The sequence below is a fragment of the Lupinus angustifolius genome, chromosome LG12 (assembly GCF_001865875.1).
Source record: "Lupinus angustifolius cultivar Tanjil chromosome LG12, LupAngTanjil_v1.0, whole genome shotgun sequence".
Taxonomy (NCBI): domain Eukaryota; kingdom Viridiplantae; phylum Streptophyta; class Magnoliopsida; order Fabales; family Fabaceae; genus Lupinus; species Lupinus angustifolius.
The window spans coordinates 1609500-1626342 of record NC_032020.1 but is presented as its reverse complement, the minus strand read 5'-3'; the positions used below and the strand labels follow the sequence as shown (position 1 = coordinate 1626342).

General features: G+C 32.3%; 1 protein-coding gene across 3 annotated transcripts; it reads left to right on the top strand.

Annotated features, from left to right (window-relative positions):
• LOC109362815 (protein RETICULATA-RELATED 3, chloroplastic-like) lies at window positions 3180-4711 on the top strand. 3 transcript variants are annotated; one of them, XM_019608846.1, is made up of 2 exons: window positions 3180-3288; window positions 3466-4711. In XM_019608846.1, the coding sequence occupies exon 2, from the start codon at window positions 3482-3484 to the stop codon at window positions 4502-4504; it is 1023 nt and encodes a 340-aa protein (XP_019464391.1). In that variant the 5' UTR covers window positions 3180-3288; window positions 3466-3481; the 3' UTR covers window positions 4505-4711. The 3 variants fall into 3 exon arrangements, with proteins under 3 accessions (XP_019464391.1, XP_019464390.1, XP_019464389.1); XM_019608845.1 differs by having other exon boundaries at window positions 3180-3292; window positions 3463-4711; XM_019608844.1 differs by having other exon boundaries at window positions 3189-3380.

Below are 16843 nucleotides of genomic sequence, written 5' to 3'. Positions count from 1 at the left end.
ATTGTTACTAATTTATTTTTATATATCAGTTTGTGTGGATCCTATATAGGAATATTACATTTATGGGTTAGATAGCAGATATTGCTTGAGCACGTGTGCCACGTATCTGTTTTGCACTTATTGAGTTGCATGCTACTAATGCAGTTATCAGGCAATTGGTATGTAACAACCAATCCCACAAAATTCAATCAAGCTAGAGAAACAACATAAGATGAACTTACGCGAGAAAAACGACTACAACTAGTCACATAAGCATGACTAGTGGATTCAAATATAGTATAATCGGTAAAACTATGTCGTAAATGATTTTCTAGATGTTTAGCATTTGTATTACTACTCGCAGTATATGCAGTGATACTTACAAAGGACAAGAAAATACATTTCTCTAGACGGAGCATATTCAGTTGGATCGGTAAGATTTTTTTATAACAAATTTATATTAATTATTCTTATTTTTTTCAAATAAAATTTCAGTATAATTTTATTAGAACGATTCGAGATCAATGTGCTCCTTCAAATGTTTTTACAAACCCCATGCAAACATTGAATGACGTCTACTTACACTACAATGAGATGACGAAAGCTTTCGCTCAACGATTTCCAGCTGCCTTCTTCGCCAACACTTATCAAGCTCCTCCAACACAACAGTTTGATATGCATGTTGCACCTGATTTCCCGCAACATTATGAGAGTCATACTTAAACGGATACTTCTTGGCAAACATACACTCAAACACCTGCTCCTTAACAATAACAACAACAACCCTTTGGGTTTGAAGGTTTCAGAGCAATGAGTGACTATTCATTCCCTCAATTCACATCTTCATCACAATTTCAAGGAATGACATCAATCTTTGGCACTACTTCAACTACTCCATTGTCGACATTCAACTCTCAACAATATTATTAGTCATACATGTTATATACTTATATGTGTATATTAGGCATAACATAATTGCTAAAACATGTATAGAAGTCAATCATAACATATAAGTAATTTACCATTTAATCATGTATTGTTATATGCTGGTTAATCGATTAACGTGTCTGTTTTAAATGCGTAACTGGAAAAAATAGTTTATGGAGCCAAATTCATTTTGTATAAATTCTGGTAAATTGTAGAAACGTGTAGCATTGCATATCATTTTATTGAATTCGTAATTTACTATATTGTATAGGCAGAAGAGAGATGCATGTGTGAGAAAAAGAGATTAACATGCTTAGTTGATATTGTTCATGATGTATTGTATGTAGTTTTCATGTGCTTAATCTCATTTATTCTTTCTTGCATGTTCGCGCATTCTGTTCAGAGATTTTCGAGAAAGATTTTGCATTATATGTTTTGTATTAACTCGCATACATTCATGATGGCTTGTGTTACTTGAGTGTAGGTTAATCTTTGAGTTTTCATTGTTGTAATATGAGCATATTAGTGCTTAGTAAAACTCTGTTTTTGTATACTGTTTTGTACATGAGGTTTTGTCTCTTGGTGTCTTACCACCATTGAGATTGAGTGAATCTTCACCAAGGCTTGGAAGTCTTGAATTTAGAGCGAGAATCTTGGCTGGGGCTGGATCGCGAGAAAGGTTTTCTTGGGCGATAGGGATAGTCAAACCAAGGTTAGAGGTTCTTGAAATTAAGAAAGAAGTGTCTAGAGTCTTGTAATTGAATTGGTGTATGTAACAATACAATGCTTTCAATATAGTGAAGATAAATCTCTCAATATCAGAAGAGGAGGCCTGGATGTAGTTTGTAAGTGGACCCGCAAACGAACCAGGATAAAAATCATATTGTGCAAGTTGTTCTCTCTCAATCTCTTTTATAATTTAAGCTGTTTTAATTCGTGTATTAAGCTGATATTTTGCATACTGCTACTGTGTCATATCCTTGTTAATTGTGCATAAAATATCTACTTGTTTGTTGGTAACTTGCTGCGCAAGAAGCCAATCTGCCAATTTTGTTTCTGATACGTTTTAATCGATTAAGCCCACTAGTTAATCGATTACCTGTGCTGTTTTTCTAGAACTGGGTTTTGGTGTGAAAACGGTAATTGATAATCGCTACACCCTTTCAACCCCCTTCTAGGTGTGTCTAGATCACTGATACCTAACAAATATGAGACGACGCTAACAGCAAGGCAATGACAATGGCGAGGCAAGGCTATGATGATAGCGACACGGAAGTGCAGCTACAGACGAACAAATGAGGCTAATAGCTTTACTGTGAGGCTAATAATTGTGAGACTAAGACGGCGAGATGAAGATCTCCTGAGTTGTGACCACTATTTTCTTCTACTTTGCTGGGATTTTTTGTTGGATTCCTCTACCCTACTTTTTGGATTTATTAATTGTATTTAGTCAGACGATTTAACGAATCGGGTTATTTCAGTTTTACCTAGTCTAACCCGGTTGGACCAATTTTCCACAGTCATAAACTACTAGAAGTGCTTCCCGATTTTAGTCTAATATGGGACCAATTATGTACACGGCTGACGGTCGGACCGTCCGATCCAGTCCGGACCCAATAACATTGATATTAATTACGAGATATTGATAATTGCACATATCAACAAATCATATTCAAACTGGGTCATTTAAGCACAATATAATCAATTGGAGTTAATAAGTGTCACCAAATAATATAAAAAATACATAAATTTAATACTTATCAAGTATGTTTGTAATGCCTTTATGAAAGAGTAAATTAATAAAGTTGGTGAGAAAGATTTGTATGTAAGCGTGTGCAACCCTCATAATTTTAAACAAATTTTTTGTGTTATGAAAATAATTATTTAGGAATTTTTTTTAATTATGTTAAAGTTCTTTACTATATTGTCAATATTTTATATGTATTCATCGTGTAAGAGTTTTTTATATCGTAAATATATTATTCACTATTCGTGTTAATCATTATTAACTCTTAAATAAAATTAAAATTTCTTAAAAGATAAATGTTGTGTTTATCATCCTGTGTGCTTTCATATTTCTCATACTAAAGTCATTTTTTATTAGTTATAAATATCTAGTTATGTTTGGATTGGATGCACATTTGATATTCTAGTAGTTATATTACTGTATGTACTATATCTTGTAATTGGTGGTAGAAATAATTAATTAATGTATAGGAAACCCACATTAAAAAACCCGAATATAATATGAAGAGTGAATCGAATTCAGCCCAGTCCAGTTTTCGATATGCGACGTGGTACCAAACAACAAAGAAGGAAATGTGACAAATTTGTGAGTGGGTTTTGAGTTGTAACAATTTGAAGGGTTTTAGTTTTGTGTTGGTTAGTTTCTTCTTCTTCTTCTTCTTCACTACTCACTCCACTCTTTTTCATATTCCTTCAATTCAACCACTCTTTTATTACCTTCAATCCAGGTTCTTCATTATTTGAACTATTATTATCATTATTATTATTATGTTATTATTTATTGAATTCAACGAGTCTTTTATATAATTGCAGATCTTAAAACGAAAGCATGGCAGCCCTAGTTCAAGTTCGTTTTTGTCCTCTCTCTGGTCACTACCGTTCTTCCATTTTGCCACGTCACCACAACCCTTCCTCTCTTTCTCTCTCCACCAAACCTAACACCCACCGTTTCCCTCTCTCCTTCGCCATTGGTGGCGGTGGAAATGGAAGCAGCGGCGGCGCCGGAAATGGAGGACACGGTGGCGATTCTGGAAAATCAGGAGATTCAAATGATGATGATGATTCTGCTGGTGCTGGTGCTGGATTTGGTTTGTTAAGTATATTCCTAAACGGATGGAGATCAAGGGTTGCTGCTGATCCACAATTTGCTTTCAAAGTATTAATGGAAGAGTTGGTTGGTGTAAGTGCTTGTGTCATCGGTGATATGGCTACAAGACCTAATTTCGGACTCAATGAACTTGATTTCGTATTCTCAACCCTAGTTGTTGGATGCATCCTCAACTTCACACTCATGTATCTCCTCGCGCCGACGCTCTCGCTCACCTCCTCCTCACTGCCTGGAATCTTTGCCAATTCCCCCACCAGTCACATGTTCCAGCCCGGTACTTATAACCTTTTAGACCGCTTTGGTACTCTAATTTACAAAGGAGCTCTTTTCGCTGGTGTTGGTTTCGCTGCTGGCCTTGTTGGGACTGCCATCTCTAACGGCTTGATTGCTGTCAGGAAGAAGATGGATCCTGATTTCGAGACACCTAACAAGGCTCCGCCGACTCTGTTGAATGCGCTCACTTGGGCTGCTCACATGGGTGTTAGTAGCAACCTCCGATACCAGACACTCAACGGTGTTGAATTTGTGTTGGAGAAAGGGCTGCCTCCATTGGCGTTCAAGTCGTCCGTGTTTGTGCTCAGGCTGTTGAACAATGTGCTTGGAGGGATGACTTTTGTCGTGTTGGCAAGGTACACAGGATCACAGAGTGTTGGGGAGCAAAAGCCTGTTGTTGCTGTTGAGAAGGAGAAGTTGGTGATCCGGGAAGACGATTTTCAGGATAATAATCAGTCACCTTCAAAGTGATATCATCATTCTATTTGGTTTGTTTGTTCTATCTTAGACTTTAGACTAATGGTTCCGTCGCTTTTTATTGTTGTTTTTTCTCTATGCTCACCAAAATCTGCCATTTGCTTGTTTAGTTTTATTATTATTATTATCTAAACTATAATCAGAGAAACATTTGGGCTTGTATGTAGCCTCAAAGGTCAATAAGATGTTATGCTAATGACACATACTATCCTTCCTTCCTAGCTAGCAAGCTTCTAAATTGCAATCACATCTGTGATTATATTGCAGACAACAGTAGCAAAATCCTAGTCACATGATCACAGCTGCGGCTGCGAAGTGGTTGTGAAAAGTTTCTAAAGTTTAATATTGTGACCATAGTTACGCTTTTTGCTTGTTCAGTGTTATGATATAAACTATAATGAGAGAAACATAGGCCACCCAGCTTGTATGTTGCCATAAAGTAATATGGTATGGCATGTTAGTGGCGCATGCTATTATTTATGCCTACCAAGGTTCTAAATTGTGTTCATGGTTGTGACTACGGTCATTATGGACAACTGTAGCAAATTATGACCACAATTATGTATGTTGTGCTTAAAGTAAATTGTTAACAACTGTGGCAAAATGTGGCCATAAGTATTGGTGTAATGTGGTTGTGAATACTGTTAAAAACTATAATGTTGTGGTTGTTGTTTTGTAGGCTACAATTGCTTAATTTATAGACACTGACAGTAACATACTGTTAATGACATATGCTATTGTGTCTGCCTTGCAAAGCTCCAATTTGCAATCGTTGTTAGGTTGTGTTGCATTTCTCATAGCTGTGAAAACTGTGATCGTAGTTACAGTTGCTGTGTAGTGAAGGAGACGGTTGAAATCGTGTAATGTTGTGATGGTAGTTGTGTTTGCAAAATGCAATTCATAACACTGCTGCTTAGTTTATAGACTTTTCTTAATTCTAGAATTTACGGCTAAGATGTGAAGTAAGTTTTTAAAACTTACTCCCCGTCTCTTTACTCAAATTCAAAATCATCGACGTTTCTAAATCATTTTAGTTTGCGTGAGGCTATCAATTTCCTAGTCTGCCATCACTTGTATTGTATCTTTGGTTTCACTCCTTCTTGCTGTGCCTTTATATTCTAAAACATGTTTGGTTCATTTTTTTTAGATTTTAAAACTGTATTACTTCTATGAATTTTGACATTTTTAATCTTTCACATCTCTAACAACTTTTTAATAAAATGATATTAAATTTAGGGTGAGTATTCTTTTAGAATACCAAACATAGAAAATATTTTAGATCATCTATATTTTCACATCTCTAACACATGGGACTGGACAGAATATTGCTAAGATCTATATAGTCTTCGTGGAGGAACTATTATTTCAGTGCCTGTGGACTAAGAAGAGGTAATCGATATGTAAAATTATATATTCTCTCTAAAAATTGGAGTGTCTACAATGTTTTTACGGGGAAAAGATATTTATGCACAATTTAAATAATTTTGGTATTTGAACTATATTTTGGAGGTTATGGGTCAATTACTGATTGTGAAATTTATTAGCACATTGTTTTCATGGACTAAAAGACCGTAAGAAATCCCTCATTAATAGTACAAATAAATATACATCCTATATTTGTTTAATTTTTTTTTTTCATTTAATTACTTATTAAAGAACTAAAATTATATATTTTTTATGTCTGGGAAAAGTTTGTTACTTTTACGTATCCTTAGGTGCAGTAGGAATCAAGACTTATATCTTGAGAAAACACAATAAAGATTGTGTCCATTCTTTCAATCTTTAAATATTTTATAATAGTATTACTAAATAAATAATAAGATATAATACTTAATTGATAAATAATAAGATATATAATAATATTATTATGGAATAAATAATAAGATAGGTATTGTGTGCCTCAGTGGATATTAATATAAATTAGAAGGAATTCAAAAACAACTTTATAATATGGTTATCTAACTAACAAATAACTTTTAGATAATTATAATAAAAGTAATAATATGACAGAGATATATAGTTAAATGTGAGTGATTTATATATTATATTATATATATATATATATATATATATATCATATAGTAGATAAATATAAATAATCAAATTCTAAAGTAATAATGTATATAATATTATAGATACTAGCGGGTTGATAGACATGGTAGTGCATGTCAACCCGCTTTCCTATTTTTTATAATGTGTATTCTACATATTAAGTTGTATTATATATTATAATTTGCAGTTGAATATATATTCGTTTGAGATAATTGTTCAATCTTAAAGAAATGATGCATATACAACTGTGTACATCAAGAATAGAGTCTTGATATCTTAACTTAATTTTATTTTCTACCGTGTTGACAGACACTATTGTGTCTGTCAACCCACTTTCCTATTGTTTGTAACTTGTTTCATGTTTTAAATATCAAATATTCACATACTCTTTACTTAATTGCATACATTGTGATCAATGCAATAGATTTTCCTCCATTCCTATTTTTTAATTTAATGGACATACATTGTGACTAATGCAATAGATTTTCCCGCATTCCTATTTTTTATATTCGATTGCATCTTATAAATCTTCACTACTATATTTGTAATTGAATATAATAAAATTGGCTAATTAGTATGCTTATATTTTTTATGTGTGAGAAAAGTTTGTTACTTTAACGTATCTTCAGATGTAGTCGAGAATCAAGACTTATATAGTTCTTGAGAAAACACAATAAAGATTGTGTCCATACTTTCAATCTTTAAATATTTTATAATACTATTACTAAATAAATAATAAGATATAATACTTAATTAATAAATAATAAGATATATAATAATATTATTATGAAATAAATAATAAGATAGGTAATGTGTAACTAAGAGGATATTAATATAAATTAGAAGGAATTCAAAAACAACTTTATAATATGGTTATCTTAAATAGCTAACAAATAACTTTTATATAATTATAATAAAAGTAATAATATGACAAAGATATATAGTTAAATGTTTTACACTCGCAAATTCTTGTTTTGCTCATTTTCAAGAACTTTAAGTTGTGAGGGTAAATTGGTCTTTGATATATATCCTCCTCTCTCAAGCTCCAACGCATGTACTCAATTAAAGTCGCACCTACTCTTGTGGTACAATTATCAATTAAATATTTTACTTAGATATTTCAATCCAATCGCTTCGTATCAACCCAAGGTAAGTTTCAGAAACCACTGAGAATAACTGAATGATCAGGTAGTAGGTTCACTTCTCGGTCATTCCCCAATGTATCTAAAAAGCATAATTTGTTGGCCAGACAACTCCAACAAATAAAACTCAGTTGAATGATTCAAATGACAACACTCAATGAAATAGAAGTAACAACAAATGTTTATTGAATATAAAAGGGCATAGCCCCATTCCTAGAAACAAAGGGAATTACTCAATCATGATGGAGAAGGGAATATCAAATTCTAAATTAGAGAATTGTATTCTAAAAGTGTCTTCAATCCTTGAGGGAGAACCTTCATTGATCCTAATTACAAAATATTAGGCTAAGCCCAACAAAACAAATCTAATAAATAGGAATAGAATATAACATCCATGACTGTGGTGTATGTGGTATCTTCACTTCAATTTGTTTCTCTTCGATCTAGCCTCCAAGGCGACTTATTTTGACCTTTCAATTGGTTTTCACATAACCTCAACACCAAATTCCATCTTCTTGCAATCAATCTCTACTATTTTTGGCTTCAACTCATCCAACTACACAATATAGCCAAAAAGACCCGCTCAACCTGAACAAAGAGAAATTAAAGCTAAAAACAATCCTAAATCCTAATTATGTCCTAAAATGCAAGTTAAATGCAATGCAAATATAGCATAATTTCACACTCATTAAATCTCATCAAGCTTATCTCTTGCTTGTCCTCAAGTAAATATTATGTCTAACTTCCATAATCATGTATGAATGATGACATAGAAACCATGACCCAAAATAACAAGCAATTTCTTGATAGTTTTGAAACAATCCAGATATCAAGACAAGACAATCATAAACAAATTGAATTCAAGCTAAGTCTTTGAATCATAACAATTGCATGAATATAGGTCACTCTTCTCTCATCACTCTCATGTGTTTAAAAGTCATTGTGTTTTGCTCAAATTTTCATGAAAGTAAATTACCATAGGCTTGATTATAGAACAAATCGTCACTGACTGTATTTGAATGCATGCAAAAATCAAGAGTATAAGACTGAGATTGCAACTAAAAATTAAGGGGGGGAGGGTGAATTAGTTGACTAGAAATATGATCACTTTTTCTGCAAAATGAAGAGTTAAAGTGCAGCAGATAATATTGTAGAAAATAAACAATAATAAATCAAAGAGATAAGGGAGAAGAGAGTACACAAATGTTTTATACTGGTTCACCTTCTTGTCCACCGAAGGCTACATGTAGTACTCTTGCAGCACAAGAGATTTTCCACTAAATATTATGAGTTATAATTACAATATCTCACCCCGAGATCTATACGTACCACCTTACACACTCACTAATACTTATACCCTTGGAAAACACATTTTCAAGTAACTTTATCCCATTTCTATTCACACCCTTGTGAAAGAAAGTAATTACAATGAATTAAGAATTACAATGATGACTTGAATTGCCTTTACAAGTATGAAATATAATAACACTTGCAACCCAATCAACTCTTTTGCATACTTAGTAATAATGCTCTTTAAGTTTATAAAACTTTGAAACAGTTTACTTCAAGCAACTCAGAAAAATAACTTTTAAAGTTTAAGTGCAAGTTCCTAGAAGTGCAGAAAACTATTTCAGAAAAGTGTACTAAAGTTGTGAGAAAAGTGTAAAAGAGTTATGAAAGAGTTGTTAAATGATTGTGAGTTCTAAGACTTTTAAATATGCTTTCCAATAAGTCATTGTGCCTTTATGAAATAGTAGGAGTTGTTTGGAATGAAAGCATTTCGTTTGGGATGAAAACCCTTGAGTTTCAAATCTGAAAAACTGATGGAACAGCTCTCAGTAACCGATTACAACAAGTGGGTAATCGGTTATCCAAACACGACGTTTTGAAAAATTACATTGAATAATCGGCTACTCACTTGAGTAATCGATTACTCAAACTTTATGTCCAACAGTGAATAAAAATTCACTTAGAGTAATCAGTTACTCAAATTTGAGTAATTGGTTACTCCAATTCAAAAAAATTTGGATAACTGATTCTCACTCATGTAACCTGTTACTCAAATTTCAGTAACATGTTACACAATATTTTGAAAAAATGTTTTCATTTAAAACTTGAAGTGTTTCAATTTCTTTTAAAATATTTTGAGTATTACTACTTTGGTATATTAAAGGGTATAGGATAAAAGTACCTATTTAGACTTAGACTAATTATCTTGAAGCTTTAATCTTCTTAGTCTTCATAAGTAGTCTTCATTTTCTTCTTTTTGGTGATGTTGGTGTCTTCATCAAAACCTTGCCAACGTCAGGAGCAAAGATCTTCTTCATAAAGAGGTCTTTAAGTGATTATAATGAGGCCAAGGTGAATGTTTTAAGGTGAGATAAACAAAGAAGATAATTCAAAAGGCTTACAATTTTTTCCCAAAATACTTCAACTTTTTAAACATCCCATTGAGGCATTGAGATTATCTTAATTGACCTTACTCTATGATATGATCATTTTTTGATCAACACATCTCTTTACAACATACTTTTTCAATCATTTCTCTTTCAATATACTTTGTATTATTTTTTATTTTTTTATTCATTCTGATTATTTTTCTAAAAGAGAAAGGATGAATATTTTTCTCACCTTTTTATTATTTCTTTCACTACACTTGACATTTTTACGTTTCCTATTGCTTCAACCAAACATCATAAATTACCCAAAAGCCTCATTTCAATAGCTATGAAAAATAATTAAAGTTCAAGCTCAAAAGTGGGGCAACTAATGAGTTTTCAATGTTTATATCAAACAGTTGAAGGTAAAAAGAAAAAGTCTTAATTGTCTCTATCATTTTATTGCTTATAGACAGACTTCAAGTTCTAGAACGTACAATCATAAAAAATTATGCACTCATAAAAGGAAAGTGGTTTTGTGCAATTGTCAATTCGAATCAGAATCATTACTGTGTTTGACCCAAGTTTCTCACATTTGGTAAATTCAGCAAAAAATATAAAACAAAGGCCTTTATTTAACTAAATTTAATTCACAATTGTCAAATCTAATATCTTTCATGTTATTATTCTATCAACAATTTTTTTCTTCAATAAGGTCACATTTCAACAATCATCATTCATACATACATTTTTATTTAAAGTAGATAGGCAACACAAAGAACAAAGTAGGGGATAGATGATATATGAAACATATGATAATCATGATAATATGAATATTCAACCTAATTTTTTTAAAATCTATATGGTATACATGACATGAATGAACTATATAAATGCAAAAACCTCTCAAGCTTAGAAATTTACATTTTTCCAATGTAAAAATCTAAACAATAAGAAAAAGAAAAAGAAAAAGAAAACTCACAAGTTAGGTAGGAAGTATCCTTAACTCATGTGCCAATTATAAGTGGTCGGTTTTATTGGGTGTAGTGGAAGTACCTGCAAAAGAAGAGAGAAAAGTCTCAAATGACCTATACGTCTTAGATGGACTAAGTGCAAATACCCTATTTGAATGTGGCAGCTAATACGCATTATCGTGTTAGCACTTTTTCATGTAGTTTTTTTAGTTTTTATGTTTTTAGAGTATATGATTTTTTTTTGTGGCCGACACTATATACATCCACTTACAAAGGCTCCAAACTCAAGGAGGCACTAAGGCCAACACTAACACACTTAACATTAATGAATTAAACAAAAAAATGTACCTTCAGCGTGAGTTGTCTCCCATAAAACACTCGTTTAATGCCATTAGCTTGACGATTGATCCTTGCCTATCACGCAAGATTCCATGAACTCATACCTGAGGGTGGATGAAGTGTTTTTATTTTTATTTTAGGTGTTTTCCCCTCTCCCGATAATCAGATTTATGTATGACCCCCAAGCTCTCCTCATGTGGGTTGTAGGGGATTGGTGATCTTTCATTTATAGATTCACTATCCTCGGCCACTTCCTCATCAAAATTTGAAGTGTCACCTACCAGCATACTTTTCTCCAAGAGATCCTCATATTTCACTTTAGGCATTTTCTCCTTCACTACTTGGTTCAACATATCAACCCTTTAACATGAGTCCTCAAAAGAAGGTTGTTTAATAGATTTAGCAATATCAATTTCAACCTTTTCATCCCCCATGCTTAGAGAAGGTAGCCAAAAATGGTCTACCTAGTATGATTGGAATTTGTGGATCTTCTTCCATCTCTAGTATTACAAAATTCGTTGAAATATAAAATTTCCCAACTTTGATAGAAACATCCTCCAAGATACCCATAGGGAATTTAACTAACCTATCCGCCAATTGAAGTGGTATAGTAGCTGGTTTTAGTTCACCCACATCCAATTTTTTACACACATATAAGGACATGAGGCTCACACTTGCTCCCAAGTCATATAAAACACAGTCAAAATTAGTGTTACAAATTAAGCATGAGATAGAGAAAGTACCAGATCTTTTAGTTTAGGAGGCAATTTATTTTAAATTAAAGCGTTGCACTCCTCAGTTAGAGCAATTGTTTCATAATCCTCTCGTATTATATTTTTATATAGAATATCCTTAAGAAATTTCATTTAAGCAGGAATCTCTCACAATACCTTAGTAAAGGGCAAATTGATATATAATTTCTTAAGGATATCTAAGAATTTCCCATATTTCTTTTCTAATTTTGCCTTCTTAAATCTCTAGGGAAAAGGAATTGGTGATACATATGGTGATGGAGCTACATAATTAGACACCTTTTCAAAATTTTGTTCCCCTTCAGGGAGTTGTGACTCAGTATGTTTCTCTTCTACTTGTGTATCATTCTCAGTTCCAGGAACATCATTGAGTTCTTTTCCATTCCTTAATTGGATAACCTTACAATGTTCATTATTTGGATTTTTCTCTAGCCGTCCTGGAAACATCATTGTTTGCCTATTAAAGTTGCTAGTTTGTTCGACAATTTGTGTTTCTAACATTTTTCTATGGATGGTCAGATTTTCTATCTTAGAATTAAAATTATTTAACATATTTGCAACATTTTTATTAATCGTGATTTGATTCTCTTGAAATTTATTAAGGTTAAAAAGTAATTTTTCTAACCTTCCATTATTGTTATAAGAGTGGGATCAATAGGAGAAGATTGTACGTGTGGAACCCGTGTTGTAGGTTTCCTATTACCTTGTTCATCCTGATGTTAATGATTTAGAGTGTTGTTGCTCCTCTAGGAAAGGTTGGGATTGTTCTGCATGTATGATGATTTGAATTGTTGTCCGCTCCTCTCCTTGTAGCCATAGTAATTGCATGATTCAGGTTATTCATTGGTCCAAGCTTCATGTACAGGTTCTGTGTATTATTTGCATTCAGACCACTCATGCCTTTTTGCTCCACATACCTCACATGTTGCAATTATAGACCCAATAACATTAGCATGATATTTTTCCAGCTTTCCAAACCTTTGAGAAAAGGTTATGCAGCATGGAAATTACTTTTCCCATTTGATTTCCTGAATATTGTGCACCAAAGTCTCTCATTTGATGATGTCTCCTCTCATTCACCCATTATTGATGATTGGAAACCACATTCTCTATGATCTTTAAAGCAACATCAATTCCTTTGCACATAAATGTACCACCTACTGAAGAGCCTAACAGTTGTTGTGATGAAAAGTCTAACCCACTGTAGAAGTTTTGAACCAACATTCATAGTGGAATATCATGATGGGGCAAACTTCAGTCAACTCATTTAATCTTTCCCAAGCTCCAAGTCAACAATTGGCTCCCCATCATTTTCACTGATGTTTTGGATGAGGTGCCTGTAGTATACAGTTTTGGAAGGAGGAAAGTATATGTTGAAAAAAGCTTCCTCCAAAGTTTGTCATGTTACTTAAATTTTAGCATTTTGATTTCTTAGTCACGTCTTAACTCTGTCTCTAAGAGAATATGAAACATCTAGAGACGAATGACATCTTCAGTGGCCCCATGGATCCTTACAGTCTCATAGAATTCCAAGAACTGATCAATATGAGCATTAGGATTTTCATAAGTTCCTCCTCCAAACTGGTTTTACATCACCATTTGGATTAGAGCATATGGCAAAGAAAAGTTCTTTGCCTCAATGGTTGGTCGAACTATTCCTGGACGTGAACTACGAGCATTAGGGGTTGTGTAGTCGCGAATTGGTTTTTCATATCATTCACCCATTATTTATACATGCGCACATCTCTGTATTGTTCTTTCTCTTTGTTGCCTTCTTCTTCTACAAAAAGTCATTTCTGGATCTGAGTAGTAATTCGAACTTTGCATAAACCAAATGGGCAACCTGTAGAGGTACCAAGAAAAAGGAAAACACATAATACATTAGAGTAAAGTAATGAATTAATTGAGAATCAAAGAAATTTTGACACAATCCCCAGCAACGACACAAAAAATTTGGTAGGGCAAATCTCAAGTGTACAATTATGTCGCAAAGTAATAAAATATCGATCCCACGAGGACAGAAAAATTCCGTTAATTATAACTATTAATTTATACTTAACTCAAAGATGAATTAAAAAGTGAATTTAGAACAACTGATCCATTACAAGAATAATTATGGAAATATTAAAAAGGATTGAAATCTAATTTAGGAAGAGTTCACAAGATAAGGGTTATCATCTTGGCACTCGAAAATCTTTGTTTCGCTCATTTTCATGAACTTTTGTGAGGGGTGAATTGGTCTTTGATATGTGTCATCATCGCTCGAGCTCCGACATGTATACTCAATTAAAGTCGCACTTACTCTCGTGGTACGATTATCAATTAAATCTTTTACTTGGATCTTTCTATACAATCACTTTATAGCAACCCAATGTGAATTCCATAAACCCCCGACAATCCTAAGACTACTCTTGTGAATTAGGATTATAGTTTGAATAATTGAATGATCAGATAGTTGGGTTCATGTCTCGGTCCTTCATCAATGTATCTAAGAGGTGTAATTTATTGGTCAAACAAGTCACATGAATAAAACTCTGTTTAATAATTCAAATCACAACACTCAATGAAATAGAAGTAAGAACAAGTGTTTATTGAATATAAAAAGGCATAACCCTAATGTAAAAAAAAAAGACTTACTCACTCATGATGGAGAAGATAATACCAAATCTAAATTAGAGAATTGTAATCTAAAAGTGTCTTCAATTCTTGAGGGAGAACCCTCATTTATTATAATTACAAAATATTGGGCTAAGTCCAAAAAAACAAATCTAAAAAATAGGAATAAAATATAACTTCCGCGACCGTGGGTGTTGTGGTGCCTTCACTTCAAGTTGTTTCTCTTCGATTCAGGCTCGAATGCGACTTCTTTTTACCATTCAATTGGTCTTTGCATAACTTCAACATTGAATTCGATCTTCATGCACCCAATCTATACTCTTTTTGGCTTCAATCCATCCAACTTCACAATATAGCCAAAACCACTTGCTCAACCCGAACAAAGAGAAATTAAAGCTAAAAATAATCCTAAGTCCTAATTATGTCATAAATTGCAAGTTAAATGCAATAAAATATAACATAATTTCACACTCATCAGCGGAGCTATTGACTATTGAGCATGGTCTTCATTTAGCTTGGAACTTGGGTCATCCAAAGGTTATCTTGGAGAGTGATTGTCTAGAGACGATCCACATCATTTCTGAAATGGTGCATGTTCACTTAGAATAACTATCTCGAATTCTTCGCAATATTAGTGGCTTGCTTAAAAGAAATTGGGATGTTCATATTAAGCATATGTTAAGAGAAAGAAATATGTTAGCGGACTTCATGTTTAAACTTAGTCTTAGTTATCATCATATTATGAAATTTTGGATTCACCGCCTACCGGAGCCCTTCCTATATTGTAAATGGATCTTACTCATATGTATTAGCGTTTGTTTTGTTGTCTTTACCTTTCCATTGTACCAAAAAAAATTATAATAGCATTATTAAAATATTAAGTTCTATCAGCATTTTAAAATGTACTTTATTTCATATCTCAAAGTTTTGTATTTCAAATATAAATAGACTTCGAATCTCTAGTTGAAAGACCCCAAAGAATATACAAAATAGCCATCAAAAGTTATATACATCCCTATATTAATTGTAATTTTATATTTTATATTTTTATCTTTTACTTTTTACTCTTTTCATTTATTTGGTTTCTTTATTTAAGATTTAATGATTTTAATTAACTAAATAATTTTGTGTTTGTTAATATAAATAATATTAAATAGTTTCTTGAATAAATAAATAATATAATTAAATAATAAAAAATTAAAATTCATAGAAATTTTTTAGATCTTTATTTTCAAAAATTATGATGTAGACACGACTAAGGTTGCATATCTTCCAACCCCTTGAGTTGAGACACGATAACAAACATAACATCATTTCAAATAGTCAATGTTACAACGTTCTTGTTGAAATATGAACAGTTTTCATCATTTAATATTGTGTGATTCTTATTTAATAAGAATATTCATTCCACCAAAACATTATTGTGATTATTCTTATAAGAAACTATGGACCCCATGGGGCAAATGTTAAGAGAGAAATTGTGTGATAGGTTATGAGATATGTTGTGAAACTCAAGTAAGAATAAGACTAACTTTTACCATTTTAGAGAAAAATTGAATATTATTCTTAATTTATGGGGATGTGTATTAAATTATAAAGTATATTGTAGGACCCAAATAAGAATGAAATTGATATTGCTAATGGAGATGCTCAGTTAGGAATCGCAGTAGGCACGAGCGAACGCGTGTAGTGTTTTCATGTTCCCAAACCCATAATATTTATAGGTACCTGTGTAGTTAGTGAGTATTTGCGTGTACCTAACAAATTTTTAATTTTAATTATATATTTATATACTTTGTAATAATCAATATCAAAAAATAATTATTACATGAACAATATTATATTTATATGATAAACTTATGATCATAGTCAAATATGTGTCATTTATTATGAAATAATAATAAAGTATATGATATATAATCTTTCAATAATAATAAAAAACTATAATATATATAAAAAATTAATTTATAAATTTGTGGTTGCCTATGGGACTATTATCATAAAACATGTTTCCATCTTTAAACTATTATTATAGGTATCCGTTGTGGGTATTTCCACGGGTCAGGTTTTTTTGTCATCC

Excerpts from the sequence above, each read along its gene's own strand:
- LOC109362815 (XM_019608846.1), top strand. The coding sequence starts at position 3,482 with ATGGCAGCCCTAGTTCAAGTTCGTTTTTGTCCTCTCTCTGGTCACTAC.